Here is a 23973-nt window from a genome sequence, read left to right on the forward strand (position 1 = left end):
TATTAATAATTAGCTTTTAATCCCATTAAGTAATATATGCATCTTATTTATATGAGAAATTCTTATCGACTGAAATAGATTCAGAATTACAAAGACTAATGTTACCTAGTAACATTAGTTCTGATTCATCACATACCCTTCTTTAAGTATAAAATAAGATTTTTCTTAAAAAAGAACAAAAAAAGAAAAAAACATGAAAAATAAAAATACAAAAAAAAAGAAAAAAGAAAAAAACAAAAAAAGATTTTTTCCCATTCTATATATAATAAATCACTATGGACTCTAAGGTATAGAACCTCATCTTAGGGATATTTTAAGGTACTTTAAATATAGAAAAATATTTTTATTTAAGTTTTTTCATACCAGTATATATTTTGAGTGATTATCTAAAAAGATATTTTACAAGTTACCTTAATAATAGAGCAAAAATCATAGTTTGTTTAACAGAGTTGATTTATGAAAAAACATTTCCTTTAAAGAAATGAAATCTCAGGTAAGCAAATTTTCCATAAAGTGATTTCAGATACATAGTTTACTTCATGTTGTGACATCACAGTCAATGTTATTACACATAGAGTCAATTATTGAAATGTTTTCATGTTTTGCTATTTAATTTGATTAAATTAAAGCCAAGTGACTAGTTTTGACATTATTTTTATTTCTTGATTTCCTCCTTTCCTTTTGTACATCATGACTATCATATTAACTGTTCTTGCTTCCATCAGAAATGAAGAAAATATAAATGCTATGGTATGTTTTTGTTAACTAAAATTGTTTAATGAGCTATTTTGTAGGTGCCTGTAAAATCCAATTGTGATGAATTTATAAAGGATACATCAAAAAAGGACTCAACACATTATTTACAATAGCCAAGGTATGGAAGCAACCTAAGTGTTCATCAACAGATATATGGAGGGCTTCCCTGGTGGCGCAGTGGTTAAGAATCCACCTGCCAATGCAGGAGACACGGGTTCAAGCCCTGGTCTGAGAAGATCCCACATGCCGTGGAGCAACTAAGCTCGTGCACCACAACTACTAAGCCTGCACGCTACAGCCTGGGGGCCACAACTACTGAAGCCCGTGCACCTAGGGCCTGTGCTCCCAACAAGAGAAGCCACCGCAATGAGAAGCCCATGCACCGCAACCAAGAGTAGCCCCCGCTCACTGCAAGCAGAGAAAAGCCCACGTGCAGCAACAAAGACCCAACGCAGCCAAAAACAAAATAAATAAATAAATTTATAAAAACAGATATATGGATAAAGAACATGTGGTATATATATATATATATACATATATATATATCACACACAGTGGAATACTACTCAGCCATTAATAAGAATGAAAATTTTTTTAATTGAAGTATAGTTGATTTACAATGTTTCAGATGTACAGCAAAAGAATATATATATATTCTTTTTCAGATTCTTTTCCATTATAGGTTATTGCAAGATATTAAATATAGTTCCCCACGCTACAGTAGGTCCTTGTTGTTTATCTATTTTGTATACAGTAGTATCTGTTAATCCCTAGTTTACCCCGCCCCACTTTTCCTTGGTAACCTTAAGTTTGTTTTCCATGTCTGAAAAAAGAATGAAATTTTGCTATGTGTAGCAACATGGATGGACTTGGAGGGCATTATGCTAAGTGAAATAAGTCAGACAGAGAAAGACAAATACTGTATGGTATCACTTATATGTAGAATCTAAAACTACAACACAAAGTGAATAAAACAAAAAGAAACAGACTCACAGATATAGAGACCAAACTAGTGGCTACCAGTGGGGAGAGGGAAGGAGGCAGAGGCAATATATGGGTAGGGGAAAAAAAAAAAAGGGTTATTATGGGATTATATGAAATTATCTGGGTGAAACTTTTGAAAATTGTAAGGTACTGTACAATTTTAAAAATCTTTCATTCAATAAAAGAAATTTTTAAAAAGAGCCCAAAATTAATGTACTTAAAATAAATAGAGAAGAATACCTTTAAGCTCAGCAGATATTCACAAACAGCGTAACAAATGCCAATACCTTCTTCTGTATTAGTACCTCTGCCAAGTTCATCAATTAATATGAGTGATTTGTCATTAGCATTATGTAGAATATATGCTATCTGAAAATATAATTTCAGTATTATTCATTGTGACCAAACAGCTGTCACTATTATAGGAAAAAATGAGGAAAAATCCAGTCTCATTATTAGTTCATTTGAAATACATTTTTACAGAGAAATCCTGCTGAGCAGAAACTAACACATTGCTTTTCTTTCTAAAAATCTCATTACTAGTAATTCCAATAGAATAAATGTATTAACGGAATACATTTTTGGAGTGTACGTAAACAGTCATATGCATATGTGTATGAGACAACAGGGTAAATAAACATTATCTAAAATATTGATGTTTCAGATACAGTGAAATAAACCAATGAATTAAATGTTTAAATAAAGCACAAAGATGGTCATTTTCTTCTCTACAAATGATTAATCAATTGTTGTCATAAAATGCTCGGAACTATCTCTCAAATTTATTTTAACATCTCTATAGCCAGTAAAAATGAAAAGAAAAATTTAGGGAAAAGCATCCAAGTCCATTGATTACCAATTAAAGAAACTTAAACCCATGCCCAATAAAGATGTATATCATGACACAATAGTAACCTTCATGGCCATTTTACCTTTCCATAGGACTAAGCTTCTTGAGAGCTAGGACCACTTAAAAATATACCTCAAGCACTTAGTCTATTGCTATATTCTCCCATAGATATTCAACACATACTAAATAATTAAATAAATGTCATATATTGTGGGCAAATAACTTTATTCTCCCACTATCTAAAGAAAAAAAGTTATCTGTATAGTGATCCAATAACTCCTACCTACTAAAGATAGCCCAAGAGCTATACTGAATTCTTTTAGCCCTTCAAGCTTACTTGACATTTGCTCAGATCAAAAATAGGTGATGATACGTACTTTGTTAGAGGAAGTGAAAATTCTACAAGAGCACAGAAGAGGATGATTTTTAAAAGCCTTTTAACACAGTGATCCTTTATTTTAAAATCAAGCCTATCAGGAACAATAGATACTATGCAAAATGTTCCTGAATAGGTCATTGTTTTCTGAAGTCTTTTATATATTCCACACAAAAACATGAATGTGCATTTTTATCATTCAATAATACTAGCTTTTTCTTTAAAGCTGTATTTTTCATTAAAACATTTGCTTCCATTTCCACATAAGACAGAAATTAGGAAGCTGTCTTTGACTGCCCTCTGGCTCTTGTAGAGGAGTATAAACACATCTGCATGCTTTAGTATAAGAATATTTTCTTATGTTATAATCGACCAGTAATAGGAGAATTCAATATGCTTTTAACAGAAGAAAAGTTGAGCTTGGGTACCTCTTTCATTTCCTTCATAAATGTTGATGAATTTGTTTCAATATCATCATCAGTACTTATTCTTGTAAAAATCTGTTCAGCAATTCTAAAGGAAGCATATTCTGCTGGAACATATGATCCTATAAAATATAAGGTCAAAGTAAACTGCGATGTTTTTATAAAACGTAAGTACTACTAATATTTTGCACTTTCCACCAACTCAGATTATTTACTAGCCTGTCTAAGAATTAATGTGGTGGAAAGATCACTTGGTATGGAACTAGAAGATGTGGCCCCAGCACTGTCATTTACTGTACAACCTTGGACAGCACTTAATTCTTCCAGCTTCATCTTCCTCACATAAAAAATGGAAATACTTACCCTACCTATTGTACAAAGTTATTTGGAAGTTGAAAATAGATAATATATATTCAAGTACATTAGAAAGATTTGTTATAAACTCGATAAAAATTTTAAATAATATATTTAGATGATAAAGAATACTCAAAATATGAAAATCTGAAGGAAATGGTTATGAAGCTCAAGTTGATAAAATTATAGAAAGATATATTAGGAAATATCTGTTATTAGAAGAGTACAGAAATACCCACAATTAGAATGAATGCAAAACATTTAATTTTTTTAATAAGGTAAATTTTCATCCACAAGACTGTTTCTGTCTGAGAAATTATCAGGCTAACTAATCTAAAATATTCATCTTTTGAAAACAAATCAATCTGATTAATGTACCTAACTCTATACAAAAGGCATTCTAAAACCATAGGAAGATAAAAATATACAAATAGTTGAATGGGAAAAGTATGAAGTATACAGAACTCTGTACAGACAAAATGGTGAAATAATGGGAGCGAAGAAACAAAGCCAGATTAGTCCAGGATTTAAAACAAAGGCAGGGCTTCCCTGGTGGCGCAGTGGTTGAGAATCTGCCTGCCAATGCAGGGGACGCGGGTTCGAGCCCTGGTCTGGGAAGATCCCACATGCCGCGGAGCAACTGGGCCCGTGAGCCACAATTACTGAGCCTGCGCGTCTGGAGCCTGTGCTCCGCAACAAGAGAAACTGCGATAATGAGAGGCCCGCGCACCGCGATGAAGAGTGGCCCCCACTTGCCACAACTAGAGAAAGCCCTCACACAGAAACGAGGACCCAACACAGCCAGAAATAAATAAATAAATAAATAATTTAAAAAATATTAAAACAAACAAACAAAAAAACAAAGGCAAAGGTGAAGAATAGGATCTACCTCTGAATAATAAGGACTAACAGGAAGAGAAAGCAAAAGTCAGGATAATACTAATAAAAATAAAAGTAATAATAATAACAGTAGCAATTATAATGATCGCACGTCAGAAAGCAGATATCTTAAATACAGCTTTCTCATAGGACTGCCAAAAGGATTAAATGGGAAAATAAATACGAAAGTACCAAGTATAGAATATAGCGTATATGGTATATGTTAATATTTTCCCTTCTCTCTTATCTCCACCAAAAAGGCTCTCAACTTATCATCATATCAAAGAAACCTACTGGCTGGTATTTTGCTTCTAATCTGGCTCTCCTCTAACCGTACATTAACCAGAGTGAGCTATCTAAAACTCAAATCCAATTATGCCATTCTCCTGCTTAAATTTCAATAGCTCCCTATAGATTTCTGGATAAAGTTCTATCTCCTCCATTAAGTACCTAAGGCCCTTCACAATCTGACTCCTGCCCATCTCTCCAGCTTTAAGCCTGCCATTTCTCACAGCCACTCTTTGTTCTACAAAGCAAAAGAACCACTAAGCCTCTGGATTCCTTGTGGTTCCTTGGGAACATCATACTGTTTTTTGCTTCTGTGCTTTGGAACATTCTCTTACCTCTATCTGGAAAGTCTCCTTCTTTCTCATACTCTCCCCTTAAGTCCATAACATCTTATATATATTATCTCGCTTAATCTTTACAACAGTTCTTAGACGTAGGTACTATTATAATTTTTATTTACAGATAGAAAAACTAAGGAGGTTAAATAATTTGCCTAAGATCATACAGCCAGTAACTAGACAAGCTAGGTCTAGCTCCAAAGCCTATATTCTTAACTTCGGTGCCTTTCAAGTCCTAGTGTTTCCTTTATGATCAGATCATATATTATATATACTTTTAGGTATTTCAGAGGCTGAAGATGGACAGTGACAAGAGAAGTAGAGTAATAGTAATTTTCTTCAAATATTTGAGAGGCTATTCTCAGGAGATACTAGATGATTCTGAAATGCACAGAAGATAAGAATTAGGACTAATGAGTAGAAGTTATAGGAAGTCAAATTTCAATTCAGTATAATGAATGTTTTAAAAATTACAGCTATCCAACAATTAGATAGCCTGTTTTTTTAAAGGACAGAACTCCTTATAACAATTCAAACAGAAGTAAGATTATCATGTAACATATGAATCAGTATTCTTATAAGGGGAGGAAAGTTATCTAAGATGGCCTTTTAAACTATAAACTCAATAAAATATTTACTCTTTATTCATTCATTCGTTCATCTCTAATTTTCTTTCCCAGTAGTAAGGGTAAATTTGCACTGTATGATCAATATTGCTATTGCTGTATTTCTCTTACAATCCATTACACTAGACCAAGGTTTTTCAACCACATCTTGGGCTGGATAAATCTTTCTTGTGTATGTGTGTGGACTGGGGTGGGGGTGTGGGGTGGATGAAATGGAGAAGGTGGCTGTCCTGTGAATTGCAGGATATTTAGCAGCATCTCTGGATTTTATACTCCCCTCAGTTGTTACAATTAAAAATGTCTCCAGACATTGCCAAATTCCAGGGGGTGAGGGGAACCAAAATCATCCCCGGTTGAGAACCACTTCATTAGGACCAATCATCTCATCTCTGATTCATATAGTCCTCAAGGAACCCAGTTTTCAGAGATAAGCGGTGAGTATGCCTCTATGACAAGAAATATGTAACAATGTTGGGCCAGTGACAGCCATTTACATGTGTGTGTATACACACATGTGTGTAATATATCAGTTGCTGTGGCCAAGTTATTGGTACCCCTTAAATTAAGTAAGGGAAATGTTTCTGTGCCTAATGTTATAATTTTGGGAAAATCTTACATGGGTTATTAGAAGCAGCAGTTTATTCTACTTATTTCACTTTTCCTCCCAACAAACTTTTTGAATCTCAGATAATTATATGATTCAGTTTAGCAGTAGTTGATACAACATTAATAGCTATTGTAAGGAAATTTTTCTTTTGTTATATCCCACAAAATTTTCAGTACAATGTAATCCAAATTAGATGGAGCTTAATAAATACCAAATAGTAAAACTTACGGTATATATATATATATATATATATATATATTAGACACTATTATACTTTTAGGTAAGAAAATCTACTCCAAACTATTCTTGGGTTAATCAAGCACCTAGATCTAAAATACTGGGCACAGGCGGAGTCAAGATGGTGGACTAGGAGGATGCAGAATTCGTGTCTCCGCACAACTAGGGCACCTACCAGGCACCAGTGGGGGACCACGGACACCTAACGGGATGGGAGGAACCCCCAGCGACCAGGTAGGACGTGGGGCGTGTAGGGAGTGAAGGGGGAGGAGAAGTGGAGGTGGGATGGGACTGGCGCCCCTGAGGGGCGGCTGGGGGAGGGGAAGGGATCCCACACCTGAAGCGGGAAATTGGGGGACCACTGGGAGGGCAGAGGATCAAAAGGGAGCGTGGCCAGGTTTCCCCTGCCCACTTGGGCCCCCAGGAACCTGCTGAGATCCAAGGCCTGATCCTCTGCCCACCTAGGCCCCCTCCAGCCTGGCGGGTCCTGAGGGAGTGGGAGGGAGGGAAGGGGGAGCAAAAGTAAAGGCCGGACCTCCAAGACTGGCACCCCTGAGGGGTGGCTGGGGGAGGAGAGGAATTCCTACACCCAGTGGGACCCACCCACGGTTAGGGGTCCAGCAGGGACAGGGGAAACTCTGGGGGAGATGGTGGGGGGGGCATGCAGTGGAGGAAGGGAAAGTGGCCAGTGCTTTCCCTGTCCACTTAGGCACCGGGGAGCCTGTTGGGCTCCCAGGCCTAATCCTCTGCCCTCGGAGGCTCCCTCCTGATGTGCAGAGCCCAAGCCCCGCCCCTACACTCCCACCCAGGGCCCTACCTCTACACTCGGAGACCCCCTCCAATGCACTGGGCCTAAACCCCACCCACACACCCTCACTCAAGGTCCTACCTCCAAAGGAACCCCACACTCCAGAGGCCTTCCCTTCCACCTGCTGCCTCTCCCCTTCTGCACAGGTCCTAAGCAGAGGCTCCGCCTCACGCTTGAATGTCACCCTACCTAGGCCCCACCGCCAAGGCCTTTTCTGGCTGCATGCGTCCTGAGCCTAGGCCCCGGCCCATGCTCAAACATCACCCTCCCACCCGCCTAGGTGCTGCCCTGCCCTAAACCCCGCCCCTTCCTAAGATCTACCCCCCCAAACTCCACCCACAAAGCCAAGACTTTTTTTTTTTCCCCTCTTTTAGACTGGGGTTCTGTTTTACCTTGTTGATTCATTGTTGTTGATTCATTTATATTTTTATTTTTCCTAATAAATATTTTATTTTTCTAATTTTCTTTTATTCTTTATACTTTGTTATTGTTCTTTCCTTTTGGCTTGTTCCCCACCGCGGCCCTCCGTTTTTTTTTTTTTTTTCTGCTGTCGTTTTATTTTACTTTGTTGCAGTTGTTTCAATTATATTTTTATTTTTCCTAATATATTTTTTATCTTTCTAACTTTATTTTGTTTATTATTCTTTGATATTGTACTGCTCCTTTTTTTTTTGTTTTTCTGCGCCATGCAGCTTGCGGAATCTTGGTTCCCAGGCTGGAGGTCAGGCCCGAGCTCCTGTGGTGGGAGCTCCAAGTCCAAATCACTGGACTAACAGAGAACCTCAGACCCCAGGGAATATCAATTGGAGTGAGGCCTCCTGTAGGTTCTCATCTCAGCACCAAGACCCAGCTCTATCCAACTGCCTGCAAAATCCAGTGCTGGATGCCTCAGGCCAAAAAACCAGTAAGACAGGAATACAGCACAACCCATCAAAAAAAAAAATAATGAAATGACAAAAAAGTGTGTTACAGACGAAGGAGCAAAGTAAAAACCTACAAGACCAAATAAATGAAGCCGAAATACGCAAACTACCTGAAAAAGAATCCAGAGTAATGATGGTAAAGATGATCCAAACTCTCGGAAACAGAATGGAGAAAATACAAGAACATTTAAAAAGGATCTGGAAGAACTAAAGAGCAAACAAACAGTGACGAAAAACACAATAACTGAAATTAAAAACACTCTAGAAGGAATCAATAGCAGAATAACTGAGGCAGAAGTACAGATAGGTGAGCTAGAAGATAAAACGGTGGAAATAATTGCCAGGGAGCAGAATAAAGAAAAAGAATGAGAAGAATTCAGGACAGGCTCAGAGGCCTCTGGGACAACATTAAACATGGGAACATTCAAATTACAGGGGTCCCAGAAGAAGAAGACAAAAAGAAAGGGTCTGAGAAAATATCTGAAGAGATTACAGTCGACAATTTCCTTAACATGGGAAAGGAAATAGTCAATCAAGTCCAGGAAGTGCAGAGAGTCCCATACAGGATAAACCCAAAGAGAAACACGCCAAGACACATATTAATCAAACTATCAAAAATTAAATATAAAGAAAAAAATATTAAAAGCAGCAAGGGAAAAGCAACAAATAATATACAAGGGATTCCCCATCAGGTTAACAGCTGATCTTTCAGCAGAAACTCTGCAAGCCAGAAGGGAATGGCAGGATGTATTTAAAGTGATGAAAGGGAAAAACCTACAACCAAGATTTCTCTACCCAGCAAGGATCTCATTCAGATTCAAAGGAGAAATTAAAACCTTTACAGACAAGGGATTTCCTTGGTGGTGCAGTGGCTAAGAATCCGCCTGCCAATGCAGGGGACATGGGTTTGAGCCCTGGTCTGGGAAGATCCCACATGTCGTGGATCAACTAAGCCAGTGTGCTACAACTACTGAGCCTGAACTCTAGAGCCCATGAGCCACAACCACTGAACCCACGTGCCACAACTACTGAAGCCCACGTGCCTAGAGCTTGTGCTTCAGAACAGGAGAAGCCGCCACAATAAGAAGCCACGCACCACAATGAAGAGTAGCCCCCGCTCACTATAACTAGAGAAAGCCTGCGTGCAGCAATGAAGATCCAACACAGCCAAAAAAAAAAAAAAATCTTTAAAAAAAAAACCTCTATAGACAAGCAAAAGATAAGAGAATTCAGCACCACCAAACCAGCTTTACAACAAATGCTAAAGGAACTTCTCTTGGCAGGAAACACAAGAGAAGGAAAAGACCTACAAAAACAAAGCCAAAACAATTAAGAAAATGGTAATAGGAACATACATATCAATAATTACCTTAAATGTAAATGGATTAAATGCTCCAACCAAAAGATACAGATTGGCTGAATGGATACAAAAACAAGACCTGTATATATGTTCTCTACAAGAGACCCACTTCAGATCTAGGGACACATACAGACTGAAAGTGAGGGGATGGGAAAAAGATATTCCATGCAAATGGAAAACAAAAGAAAGCTGGAGTAGCAATTCTCATATCAGAAAAATAGACTTTAAAATAAAGACTATTACAAGAGACAAAGAAAGACACTACATAACGATCAAGGGATCAATCCAAGAAGGATATATAACAACTGTAGATATTAACCCACCCAACATAGGAGCACCTCAATACATAAGGCAAATGCTAACAGCTATAAAAGGGGAAATCAACAGTAACACAATAATAGTAGGTGACTTTAACACCCCACTTACACCAATCAACAGATCATCCAAACAGAAAATAAATAAGGAAACACAAGCTTTAAATGACACATTAAACAAGATGGACTTAACTGATATTTATAGGACATTCCATCCGAAATCAATAGAATACACTTTCTTCTCAAGTGCTCATGGAACATTCTCCAGGATAGACCATATCTTGGGTCACAAATCAGCCTTGGTAAATTTAAGAAAATTGAAATCATATCAAGCATCTTTTCTGACCACAACACTATGAGACTAGATACCAATTATGGGGAAAAAATTTAAAAAAATACAAACACATGGAGGCTAAGCAATACGCTACTAAACAACCAAGAGATCACTGAAGAAATCAAAGAGGAAATCAAAAAATACCTGGAAACAAATGACAATGAAAACACAACGACCCAAAACCTATGGGATGCAGCAAAAGTGGTTCTAAGAGGGAAGTTTACAGCAATACAATCCTACCTCAAGAAACAAGAAAAATCTCAAATAAACAAGTTAAGCTTACACCTAAAGCAATTAGAGAAAGAAGAACAAAAAACCCCCAAAGTTAGCAGAAGGAAAGAAATCATAAAGATCAGATCAGAAATAAATGAAAAAGAAATGAAGGAAACAATAGCAAAGATCAATAAAACTAAAAGCTGGTTCTTTGAGAGGATAACAAAAATTGATAAAGCATTAGCCAGACTCATCAGGAAAAAAAGGGAGAAGGCAAATAAACAGAATTAGAAATGAAAAAGGAGAAGTAACAACTGAAACTGCAGAAATACAAAGGATCATGAGAGACTACTACAAGCAACTATATGTTAATAAATGGGACAACCTGGAAGAAATGGACAAATTCTTACAAAAGTACAACCTTTCAAGACTGAACCAGGAAGAAATAGAAAACATGAACAGACCAATCACAAGCACTGAAATTGAAACTGTGATTAAAAATCTTCCAACAAACAAAAGCCCAGGACCAGATGGCTTCACAGGAGAATTCTATCAAACATTTAGAGAAGAGCTAACACCTATCCTTCTCAAACTCTCCCAAAATATAGCAGAGGGAGGAACACTCCTAAACTCATTCTATGAGGCCACCATCACCCTGATGAAGATGTCACAAAGAGAGAAAACTACAGGCCAATATCACTGAGGAACACAGATGCAAAAATCCTCAACAAAATACTAGCAAACAGAATCCAACAGCACATTAAAAGGATCATACACCATGATCAAGTGGGGTTTATCCCAGGAATGCAAGGATTCTTCAATATATGCAAATCAATCAATGTGATACACCATATTAAGAAACTGAAGTATAAAAACCATATGATAATCTCAATAGATGCAGGAAAAGCTTTTGACAACATTCAGCACCCATTTACGATAAAAACTCTCCAGAAAGTGGGCATAGAGGGAACCTACCTCAACATAATAAAAGCCATATGACAAACCTACAGCCAACATCATTCTCAATGGTGAAAAACTGAAAGCATTTCCTCTAAGATCAGGAACAAGACAAGGTTGCCCACTCTCACCACTATTATTCAACATAGTTTTGGAAGTTTTAGCCATGGCAGTCAGAGAAGAAAAAAAAATGAAATGAATCCAAGTAGGAAAAGAAGAAGTAAAACTGTCACTGTTTACAGATGACATGATACTATACATAGAAAATCCTAAAGATGCCACAAGAAAACTACTAGAGCTAATCAATGAATTTGGGAAACTAGCAGGATACAAAATTAATGCACAGAAATCTCTTGCATTCCTATACACTAACAACAAAAAATCAGAAAGAGAAATCAAGGAAACACTCCCATTTACCATTGCAACAAAAACATAAAATACCTAGGAATAAACATACCTAAGGAGGCAAAAGACCTGTATGCAGAAAACTATAAGACACTGATGAAAGAAATCAAAGATGATACAAACAGATGGAAAGATATACCATGTTCTTGGATTGGAAGAATCAATATTGTGAAAGTGACTATATTACCCAAAGCAGCTACAGATTCAATGTAATCCCCATTAAATTACCAATGGTATTTTTCATAGAACTAGAACAAAAAATTTGACAATTTGTATGGAAACACAAAAGACCTCGAATAGCCAAAGCAATCTTGAGAAAGAAAAACGGAACTGGAGGAATCAGGCTCCCTGACTTCAGACTATACTACAAAGCTATAGTAATCAAGACAGTATGGTACTGGCACAAAAACAGAAATATAGATCAATGGAACAGGACAGAAAGCCCAGAGATAAACCCACGCACATATAGTCACCTTATCTTTGACAAAGGAGGCAAGAATATACAATGTAGAAAAGACAGCCTCTTCAATAAGTAGACCTGGGAAAAGTGGACAGCTACATGTAAAAGAATGAAATTAGAACACTCCTTAACACCATACACAAAAATAAACTTCAAATGGATTAAATATTTGCAAACGAAGCAACTGACAAAGGATTAATTTCCAGAATATACAAGCAGCTCATGCAGCTCAATATCAAAAAAATGAACAACCCAATCCAAAATGGGCAGAAGACCTAAACAGACATTTCTCCAAAGAAGATATACAGATTGCCAACAAACACATGAAAGGATGCTCAACATCACTAATCATTAGAGAAATGCAAATCAAAACTACAGTGAGGTATTACCTCACACCGGTCAGAATGGCCATCATCAAAAAATGTACAAACAATAAATGCTGGAGAGGGTGTGGAGAAAAGGGAACCCTCCTACACTGTTGGTGGGCATGTAAATTGATACAGCCACTATGGAGAACAGTAAGGAGCTTCCTTAAAAAACTTAAAATAGAACTACCAAATGACCCAGCAATCCCACTACTGGGCACATACCCTGAGAAAACCATAATTCAAAAAGAGTCATGTACCACAATGTTCATTGCAGCTCTATTTACAATAGCCAGGACATGGAAGCAACCTAAGTGTCCATCCACAGATGAATGGATAAAGAAGATGTGGCACATATATACAATGGAATATTACTCAGCCATAAAAAGAAACAAAATTGAGTTATTTGTAGTGAGGTGGATGGACCTAGAGTCTGTCATGCAGAGTGAAGTAATTCAGAAAGAGAAAAACAAATACCGTATGCTAACACACATATATGGAATCTAAAGAAAAAAAAATGGTTATGATGAACCTGGGGGCAGGACAGGAATAAAGATGCAGACGTAGAGAATGGACTTGAGGACACGGGGAGGGGGAAGGGTAAGCTGGGACAAAGTGAGAGAGTAGCACTGACATATACACACTAACAAATGTAAAATAGATTGCTAGTGGGAAGCAGCTGCATAGCACAGGGAGATCAGCTTGGTGCTTTGTGACCACCCAGAAGGGGGGATTGGGAGGGTGCGAGGGAGATGCAAGAGGGAGTGGATATGGAGATATACGTGTGCATATAGCTGATTCACTTTGTTATACAGCAGAAACTAACACAACATTGTAAAGCAATTATACTCCAATAAAGATGTTAAAAAAAATAAAAATAAAACACTGGGCAAGAAATGCTTTAAATGGGGAGCAGAATTGGTAACTATAAAGTAAATCCACAACTTACCAATCTGGGCCATAATCTGACAAAGAGCAATCTGTTTCAAATATGTGGATTTCCCACTCATATTTGGTCCAGTTATGATAAAAAAATTACTCCCTTCTGTAATATAGGTATTGTTGGCAACAGGTTTTTCCACAGATATTTTTTCAAGAATGGGGTGCCATCCATGTTTGATTGCTAAAGTATCAGTAAACTCTGGCCGAACTAAAGAGAAAAATGTTTTTGAAAGATTAATATATTTATACTTAAAGATTCTGTGGTATGTACATACTGTTTATATTTTAGTGATTTTACCTGGCTCAATTTGGAACAATATCATTAAGATATTATTTTATCTCTAATTCTTCTAAATTATAATTGACACAGTCTAATCACATCACAACTTTTATTCATTTCCAGAAAAATCTAAGACTTAGCTCCCTGTCATTGTGCTGGGCTCCAAAAGAGTTCATAACTTTTTCAGATTTGCATAATTAAAACGAATCAACCAGCCTCTGATAACACTTTTAAAATAACAATTAATTTACAAGTGCTCTAAAATTGCACATTTACTTAATCCTTGCCTTAAGCATTATTTCAAATTTGGTTTTACTCTATTTTCAGACCTCATTTGGAAAGCTAAGTATGTCAAATAAAAACATAATTCTATGTCCAAAGTTATAGAAATTTTGTCTAAAAAGAAATCTCAGAGGGTAGAGAAAACAGACACAAAAGATTTTGTTAATTTATAGCAAGAAACAATGATCAGGTCTGTATAGATAATTTCTGAGGTGGAGGGTGGGAGGACAAGTAAAAATTAAAATGCAACATGCTTCTAGATGAAACACATGGATAAACTTGAAAGCATTCATTATAAAAGTGAGGCTGATTAGAAAACAATTTTTTACTATTTTTAAATCATTTTTAACATCAAAAATTCACTATTTATAAGATTTGAGTTTCAGAATGGTCCCTCTCAAAATGGAGCAACATCAAATGTCTTAATAGTTAAGGAAACTATTAAAATAGCTGATCTCTAATGTAAGGTTTTAACCCCAAAAGAGACATAAAAGATTGAAAAGTTTTGGCCTATATAATACCAATTGAAAAATTTAACATTTCCATAAGAAATACAGAAATATCAAAGATGAAAAAAAAATCTTTGTAAAATACCTTTTCCCATCATACAGTCTTTCTTATTTGGGGAAACTTTAAAGTTTCTTGCAGTTTTTTTTTTTCTTTCTGATTTCTCAATTTCTCAGTAAATACTTTTCTGACTTTTAAACGAAAATTTAAGGATATTTTCACTTTCTCTATCTTGAGTCTTAGTCTAGGACCATAAGCAAGACACTGTATTTCAGGTAACAAAAAAAAAAAATGTAAACCATTCATAATTGTTATATAAAATTGCTTGAATGGAATACAAATTTCAGTACGCAACATATTTATCCCAAAGAAAATAACTTACCATAGTCAGAAAGAGTGCAGGCATGAGCAAATGACAGTAGCATATCCAGCATTGACACAGTGTCAGACAGTTTATGTAAGCAATGAATATGTTCATAAATCTCACTAAGCAGTTTGCACACTATCCTGAAAACACATGTTTGGTAAGACAAGTAGTGCCTTTTACAGAGGGACATACAATGCAATTGTAAAACAATATTAAATTCATTGTCTGAGGTAAAATAACATTCACATTTGAGTTGTACACTACAGGTAAAGTCTATTGTTCTATTGCCTCATTTTAGAGATGAGGAAATTGAAGCTTATACTCAAGGTCACAGTTACTGAGTAGCAAAGAATCCATCTTCTAGTGTGTTAACACCAAGTTTTTAAAATAACTGCTTTTATTAAATATTAATAAAATAAATTTTTATTAATAGAAATACTTTATATAGGTCAAAGCAAGCCCTCACTATACTTCAACAGATCCCATCTGCTAATAATTTTGTTCTTGCAATGTTAAATTCAACACAAAAGCTATTATGTATTTTCTCTCACCCATTCTCTCTCGCCCTCTCTCTCTCTTCTCACACACACACACACACACACACATCCTAACAACATAATTATTTAAGCTTTTATGTGGCAGTTATCATATTGTGACATAATATAAAAGTTTTTCCCTTACATGGAGAAATATGTTCCCCAGCTTACTATATCTTATAATCTTTTTGGTTTATGCTCTGAAATTGTTTTGAAAGCCCAACATTTATCTTTATCATCTCAGCTTACCAACATCCTAGTTCTTATTTCTAGACACATTGCTACCGTTTCATGAACAGCAAAAGACTGGCATTATTGTGATATTGTTATGTCAGTACTAAGGCATGAAAATTTGAGGGCTTACATACTAAAGAAAAAGAATAAACCTAATGAAACTTATCTGGGCCCAAGATAAGCCCAGATGTGCCAAGTTCTACATCATGGTGGAATATATACTACAAAAGTATCAGTGGTACTACAGGTATTTCAAGCTCATGTCATTATGACATTTCTTAAAACTTTATAAAAAGAATGAATGAAGTACTGCTGAAATGTAGAAATTTGGTTGGGTATCAAACTTTTTCTATAACACAGTATAATGCGTTTGTTTGGTCTGGTTTCGTTTGGTTTTGTAATTAAGATTTGCCCTGAATGTTCTGTGAGGCTCAGTGATCCCAGTCACAATGACAGACTTTAAAGTTTTAAATGGTTTTCCAGAAAATGGTCTTTCCTTGCTAACATTTGTAACTACAATTTTCCACAACCAGACAAAAAGTCAATTAATGAAACTTATAGTACCTCAAATTAAACCAATTTAATTCAGTATTCAAAAATTTCAAGTGCTCTTACATGTAAGTCATGTGATAGATTTCTCTCAAAGACTCCTGGCATCTTTCATTCATTTTAATTAAATCTGCTGATGTAAAGCTGTAAGAATTTTTCACTTTAGAAATCTGCTAGGAGATTAAAAAACAAAGGTCAAGATACATATATACTCTTATGAAATAAAACATACAGATTTAAAACAATATAAGTATAGGTACTTAGGTTAATCACTTTAATTTTTCAGGTAATAATCTCACAAAAAAAGTCCCAAATAATGTTTGTGAAAGAGAAAAGGAAAATCACTTCTAAAGTTAAAGCAGAATTTTTTAACCTGGTCCATCTGACATGACTATTTTTACAGGTCTTAAAGGAGCCATGTAGAAATGTTAAAACACTACATCTTATTACCAAGTAATAATATGCATGGTAGATAGTAATCCTCACTCCCTCTCTGATCCCTCCCTGTCTTAGCCCTTGACCCATATCCAAACCTCACTCAATCTCTAACCCATTACTAACTCTCAGCCCATTCTTTACTTCATCCATCCCTCATTACTTGGTAATACAATACGTATTTTAAAGACCCGAAAGTTGAATGGTTTGTTTTTGTCAAAAGGTACTCCCTGGGGGCAGAGAAAACAAAGATTAGAGTGGGTTAGACTTTCCCAAACTGGTATATTGTGGAGGAGTTAACATGTATATAGAAAAAAATATCACCCTGGCCCAAAGGTTTGGCAATACTGGATTTTAAAAAATCAAGCAAATTTCTCTACTTTAGGACTTTTATTAAACCTTTAATAGGCAGATGTGCATTGAGAAGAGATAGTACAGTACTTTCCAAACTTCTTTGATCAAAACTTCCTTTTGGACTTTCTTTCTTCATTTTCCTTTTTTTACCCATACCAAGCTCCCAGAACTGTGGGAAACACTGTGTTTGGTATTTCTCTAAAAAAAAATCTTCTCATTCGCTTTTCGATTAGTAAAGCTATTAGGTGGGTGGGTAGGAGTAAGAGAAGCAATACACAAAACATTCAGAAATTCGTCATGTAATACTCAAGAAGTGCCTGAAAATATGTAAATGCAATTCTGTAAAATCAGAAACAATAATTTCCTAACCAAAACTCTAGAATGAACCTTAATAAACTCTGAAGGAAGCTGATCATTGGGTAGGGTTGTACAATCTGTAGTCATCTGAATGAAAAATCCTCGAACGGAGCTAAAACTTGTCCTTAAAGGAAGACTATATTTTTCTGCAAGCTGCGATATCATTCCTAGTGACCAGAAACAAGAAAAACAAAAACAAAGAAATTTTAGTGAGAAAAATTACTCTTCGTGTTTAAAAAAATCATATAACTTTTTCTTGTTATTTTATATGTAAGTGGGAAGGTCTTGTTACCTTTTTTTTTTTTGAAGTATAGTTGTTTTACAACATTGCATTTGTTTCATGTGTGCAACATAGTGATCCAGTGGGATTTTTTTGCACATTATATTCCATTATAGGTTATTACAAGATATTGAATATAATTCCCTGTGTTATATAGTAAATCCTTATCACTTATCTATTTTATGTATAGTAGTTTGTATCTGTTAATTCCATACTCCTAATTTGTCCCTCCCTCCCTCTCCCCTGTGGTAACCATGAGTTTGTTTCCTATGTCAGTGAGTCTGTTCCCGTTTTGTATATAGATTCATTTGTATTATTTTTAATTTTTTTCAACTTTGAAGGCAGGAAAGATTTTTTTAATGACATTTAATACAAGAGACCCACTGTCTACTCCTGGATATCTCTGTGTCTCCTAAGAGAAGACACTTGTGAGTCCAATTAAAACTCAGCTTAAGCCACTAACTTGTGGTCACAACTGTGTCATTCATCTGTGTTTGCCCCACCACGGTGTCGAGCCCACTGCTCTGTTCAGTGCTGGTAGGTGTTCTATCAATGTTTGCCAATTTAATAAATGACTGAATAAATGAAAAAGTGAATGAGAAAAACTTAAGAGCCTTAGCCAGGTTCTCCTTCTGATCATTTAGATGGTGCTTACTTCCAAATTAACTGAGAAGGACCTGGTGCTAGAATAAAAATAAACAGCTTACTAAAAAGTAAAAAAGTTTAAACAAGTTAAAAAAGTAAGAAGTAAAAAAATAGTTTTTTTTTTTAAAAAGGCCAATAAAAACAAAACCAAAAAATCAAATAAATGATAGAAGGTTCCACTTTTAGCTAGGATATTAAAAAGTCACAAAAAACCATCAGTGCCACTGTAACCATGAGAAAACAATAAATTTAGAAATTTTCTGTCATAAAAGTTATTGAAAGAGATCTGGACACAAGTCTAAATGAACGGAATTCCAGAGAGAGACAAGCCCTAGATCACTGGGCATGAGTAAGTGGAAGGCAGCTGCTGTTGGTAAAGAAACTGCTGGGATGAGGAGGAATGAGCCACGCTTCAACCAGCCAGGCCTGGCTGCTTGGCAGATTGGAAAACAGAGAGAGAGCCAGCTCTCGCTGTAACCCATTCTCCCTCCCGATATTTTTTTAAATTAATTTTTATTGTAGTACAGTTGCTTTACAATGTTGTGTAAGTTTCTACCGTACAGCAAAATGAATCAGCTATACATATACATATATCCCCTTTTTTGGATTTCCTTCCCATTTAGGTCACCACAGTGCATTAAGTAGAGTTCCCTGTGCTACACAGTATGTTCTCATTAATTATCTATTTTACATATAGTATCAATAGTGTATATGTGTCAATCCCAATCTCCCAATCATCCCACCACCCCCACTTTCCCTCTTGGTATCCATACGTTTGTTCTCCACATCAGGGTCTCAATTTCTGCTTTGCAAATAAAATCATCTATACCATTTTTCTAGATTCTACGTATATGCGTTAATATACGATATTTGTTTCTCTCTTTCTGACTTACTCCACTCTAGGTCCATCCACGTCTCTACAAATGACCCAATTTTGTTCCTTTTTATGGTTGAGTAATATTCCATTGTATATATGTACCACACCTTCTTTATCCATTCCTCTGTTGATGGACATTTCTGTTGCTTCCATGTCCTTGCTATTGTAGTGCTGCAGTGAACACTGGGGTGCATGTGTCTTTTTGAATTATTGTTTTCTCTGGGTATATGCCCTGTAGTGGGATTGCTGGGTCATATGGTAGCTCTATTTTTAGTTTTTTAAGGAACAGCCATACTGTTTTCCATAGTGGCTGTATCAATTTACATTCCCACCAACAGTGCAAGAGGGTTCCCTTTTCTCCACATCCTCTCCAGCATTTATTGTATATAGATTTTTTTGGTGATGGCCATTCTGACCCATGTGAGGTGATCTCATTGTAGGTTTGATTCACATTTCTCTAATAATTAGTGACACTGAGCATCTTTTCATGTGCCTCTTGGCCATCTGTATGTCTTCCTGGAGAAATGTGTTTAGGTCTTCTGCCCATTTTTTGTTTGGGTTGTTTGTTTCTTTGATATTGAGCTGCATGAGCTGCTTGTATATTTTGGAGATTAATCCTTTGTCAGTTACTTCATTTGCAAATATTTTCTCCCATTCTGAGGGTTGTCTTTTCGTCTTGTTTATGGTTTCCTTTGCTATGCAAAGGCTTTTAAGTTTCATTAGGTCCCATTTGTTTATTTTTGTTTTTATTTTCATTACTCTAGGAAGTGAGTCAAAAAAGATCTTGCTGTGATTTACGTCAAAGAGTGTTCTGCCTATGTTTTCCTGTAAGAGTTTTATAGTGTCTGGACTTACATTTAGGTCTTTAATCCATTTTGAGTTCAATGATTAACTCTTATCAATTCTTCCTTCAACCTCTGCATCTCTCTCTTCTCATATACACCCTAAATAATGCTTTGTTAACTTGTAATAACTTATAATAGTTCCTCTTTCCATTGCTGCACTCAAATTCACTCAACATATCTCCTTGATCAATTTCATCCCATAGAGCAAAAACATCTCAGTGCCTCTTCATTCTCCTTGGGAAAAATCTCCAATCTGGCCTTCGAAAACTAAATTCTGATCCCCAGTCTACATTTCTGACCTTATCTCTTAGTAGTTCTGTAAGGAAATGCCCTATACCATCCTAACAAATTTCCTCACTCATCCCTTAAGGTTTCCTCAGGCCATTGTGCTTCAGTTTGTACCACTGCCAGAGGGCAGAATTCCTTTTTAGGCTATTCTACTAAAAATATTCCCATCCGTTATGCCTCCACACTCAGTCACACTCTGACCCCTCTAACCTACTATTTTTTTCTTCATGTATCTTAAATCCATGTGAAATTATGTACTATATATGATTGATATACTTTATATATCAATATGGATATATATATATATATATATACACACACACACGTATACACATACATATGTGTGTATGTTTCTTTATTATCTGTCTCTACTACTATTATAGCTCCATGAGGACAGGGACTTTGTTCTATTCACTATGTATTCCCAGTACCTAGGACAGTGTCTATATTAACTAGGAGATTAGTAAATTCACAAAATGAATTACTGTACTAGCTGAAATGCTACCTCTTCTAGACAAAAATGATATCTCTTCCTCCAATGAAACCCTTTAGCACTGATAGCCAGTATTTTTCATGCAATTTATACTCAACATTGTACAAAGGTAAACTACTCTCCTAGCCTTCATGTAACCCTATATTTAAATTTGAAGGAACTCTAAATTTAAGTTTGTAGAAAAGAAGGGACACATTATAACACTTTGAGATTTTTTTTTTAAAGGCTCCTTAAATGATAATATCTGTTAACATTATCTGTTATTTGTTTTAGTAACAAAAAATAAATTTAAAATATGCATCATTAATATAATCAGCAAAAAAGCACATGTCCTAAAAAAATTTGTTTTATTTCTAAAAAACAGAAAAAATATGTTCAAGTAATTAAATTACCTGCTATGTCATCTACAATCTCTGTATATGTTCTTCTGGCTATGTCAAGAAATTCATTTATGTTAGACCTCACTGCATAGCACTTCTGAGTCCTCATGTTCAGGCATCCTTTCATGTATCTTGCATCATCATTAATTACTGTTTTAATCTTGTCAAGTATGATTACAAACCTAAAAAAGAACATTATAGGCAATAAGTCAAACAGTTATGTTAATTGATAATTTGAATAACAGTTAATGATAGCAAATAACATATTTTCTTAAAATTACTGTTGAAAATTATTTTGCAAATAAATAAGCAATATATATAAAATTACATAAATTAGGACTGTGACTACATCAATTGTAAACTATTTCGTCAGTCATAACTACTCTCCTAAAATAACATGAGACCACCAAGAACAATTCTACAACTGCTAATAAACAGATCTCCCAAATTACACATACTAACTGTGTCTGTGAATATAAAATATATCCTTGAAGCACTTTATAAAAATTCTGGCTTCATGCTCACTGACTCAATAAACATTTACTTATACCATGTAGCAATCACTGTGTTAGGTGCAGGGATTCAAAGAAGGATTAACATATGGTCCTTGCCCTCAGCTGGTGCAAGGGAGATTAAGCATATTATGAGACAGTATAACAGGAACCTTTCAATTATCAGTGTCTAAGTGCAGTGATCATGCAGACCAGGAGTCTGGTAACACCTATTTTCCGAACCTTTTATTTTACAGTATTCTGTTCTGTATTTATCTGTAATAATTCGGTTTTATTAACCTCATTTTCTGACCTCACATAAGGTGTGAATCTTGAATCAATGAAATAACAGTTTTTAAGTATCACAAGTCTTTTTGTTCAAGAACCAAGGTGCCACTGCTAAAAGCAATACTAAAAGTAAACTGTAATTAGATCTTATTCAGTATTCATATAGACTATTTTTTGGTTACATTAAGTCCTTCATGATTTAACACAAAAGAATAATATATTTTTATATTTGCAAGTGTTTCCTTGGAGAATAGTTAAAAGAAAAAAAGAAATATTAAAATTTTGTATGATTTCAATTTTTAATGCTATTCTAATTGTCCATTAACACAAACCCTCAATGTGCTGTTACCCTATTTATTGGTATTTATAAAATGTAATATATAAATAAATTTTTAATGAACAGTTTAAAATTTCTGTTAACCAAAGCTCAAGTAATTGTTCTATAGAATACAATTAGAGTTCTTAAAATCAGTTATGATCAGGAAGAAAGAAATAATCTGCTGTTTTATTAACAGTTGAATGACAAAGACCTCTTATCTTTCAAGGAACCATAGTAAGCTCTTAATAAAGGTGTGTTACAGTTCTTCAGAGTAATCTATTAAAGAATAAAGAAAAAGATAGTTAAGGATAGTAAATTATGACATTATTCAAACAAAGCATTTTAGACTTGTTTAGTACTTTACATTTTACCAAGTATTTTCTTGCTTCATCTTCTCATTTATATACTCATAACAGAAATTTTAGGTATGTAGGTGAAGACAGGTTGTATCTGGCCCATTTTTCAGATAAAGAGCACATGGCTAAACAGTGGCATCCACTGCTTTACTATTATGACTTTTATTTTTCTTGCCGCCCAACTAATATTAACATTAAACTACTTATTAATGTAGTTTAACTAGTTTAATTAACTACTTATTAATGCAGTTAAACAGTTATCATTGTACATTCAGAGTACTCTACATATAACTCCAAAATTTGGTTTAAATGTATTAATACATTAAACTAAAAAAGTGTTTTGTATATTTGTAAATAGAGCAACTTCTCCATTCTTATATGGCAAAAGTAGGGATTTTATTTTGCTTAATGGAAACTATGAATGATCACTATTCGAATAAACAGAAAAGAGAGAAAACATAGGTAACCTGACTTTTACCTCCTATTTTAGTTTTGTTATGAGGCAATGGCAATAACTTTTTTGCTTATTAATAGAAAAATAATATTTACATGCCAATAAAAACTAGAAATGCATAAGAGCATAAAGAAAAACATTTAAATCACTCATTATTCTACCACCTTTCCAAAGATAAATATTATAAGTATTATGATATATTTCCTGTCCCTTTTTCAAATCAAAAAATTTATATCATTACATGCTCCTTTTCTCCCCCATCTATTTAAAAGTAGATAAGAAAAATCACCATTCTGTAACCATCAGAGTTACTTCAGGTAAGAGTCATTAATAAATAACAAAATCAATGGGTGAAAGTTTGACAAGAAACAGTATATTTACACAGTCTCACGGTATCTCTCCACAGATTACTTATAACTTTATAGTGAAGTAATTAATCAAAGTTATTATCACCAAGAAGGGAAAGAAAAATGACATCATGTGCCTCCTGATGTAATACACTGAGAAAGATACAACATTGCTCATAGAGTATTATTGCCAAATATGTGCAAGCAG

At 35.1% G+C, this 23973-nt stretch overlaps 1 protein-coding gene across 2 annotated transcripts in view; it reads right to left on the minus strand.

Moving 5' to 3' along the window:
• MSH4 (mutS homolog 4) overlaps positions 1 to 23973 on the minus strand; it is a 93337-nt gene that overhangs the window by 17236 nt on the left and 52128 nt on the right. The window contains exons 10-17 of one of the 2 annotated variants that reach the window (XM_082355072.1): positions 22820 to 22884; positions 21523 to 21692; positions 17733 to 17869; positions 16623 to 16726; positions 15253 to 15377; positions 13809 to 14009; positions 3395 to 3513; positions 1981 to 2109 (exon numbers count right to left, since the gene is read on the minus strand). In XM_082355072.1, coding sequence (XP_082211198.1) covers positions 1981 to 2109; positions 3395 to 3513; positions 13809 to 14009; positions 15253 to 15377; positions 16623 to 16726; positions 17733 to 17869; positions 21523 to 21692; positions 22820 to 22884 — 1050 coding nt within the window. The remainder of the gene's footprint in view (positions 1 to 1980; positions 2110 to 3394; positions 3514 to 13808; positions 14010 to 15252; positions 15378 to 16622; positions 16727 to 17732; positions 17870 to 21522; positions 21693 to 22819; positions 22885 to 23973) is intronic. The other variant, XM_082355071.1, reaches the window with a different exon arrangement.

Source organism: Balaenoptera borealis (assembly GCF_965194805.1).
Source record: "Balaenoptera borealis genome assembly, chromosome: 1".
NCBI classification, from domain to species: Eukaryota; Metazoa; Chordata; class Mammalia; order Artiodactyla; family Balaenopteridae; genus Balaenoptera; species Balaenoptera borealis.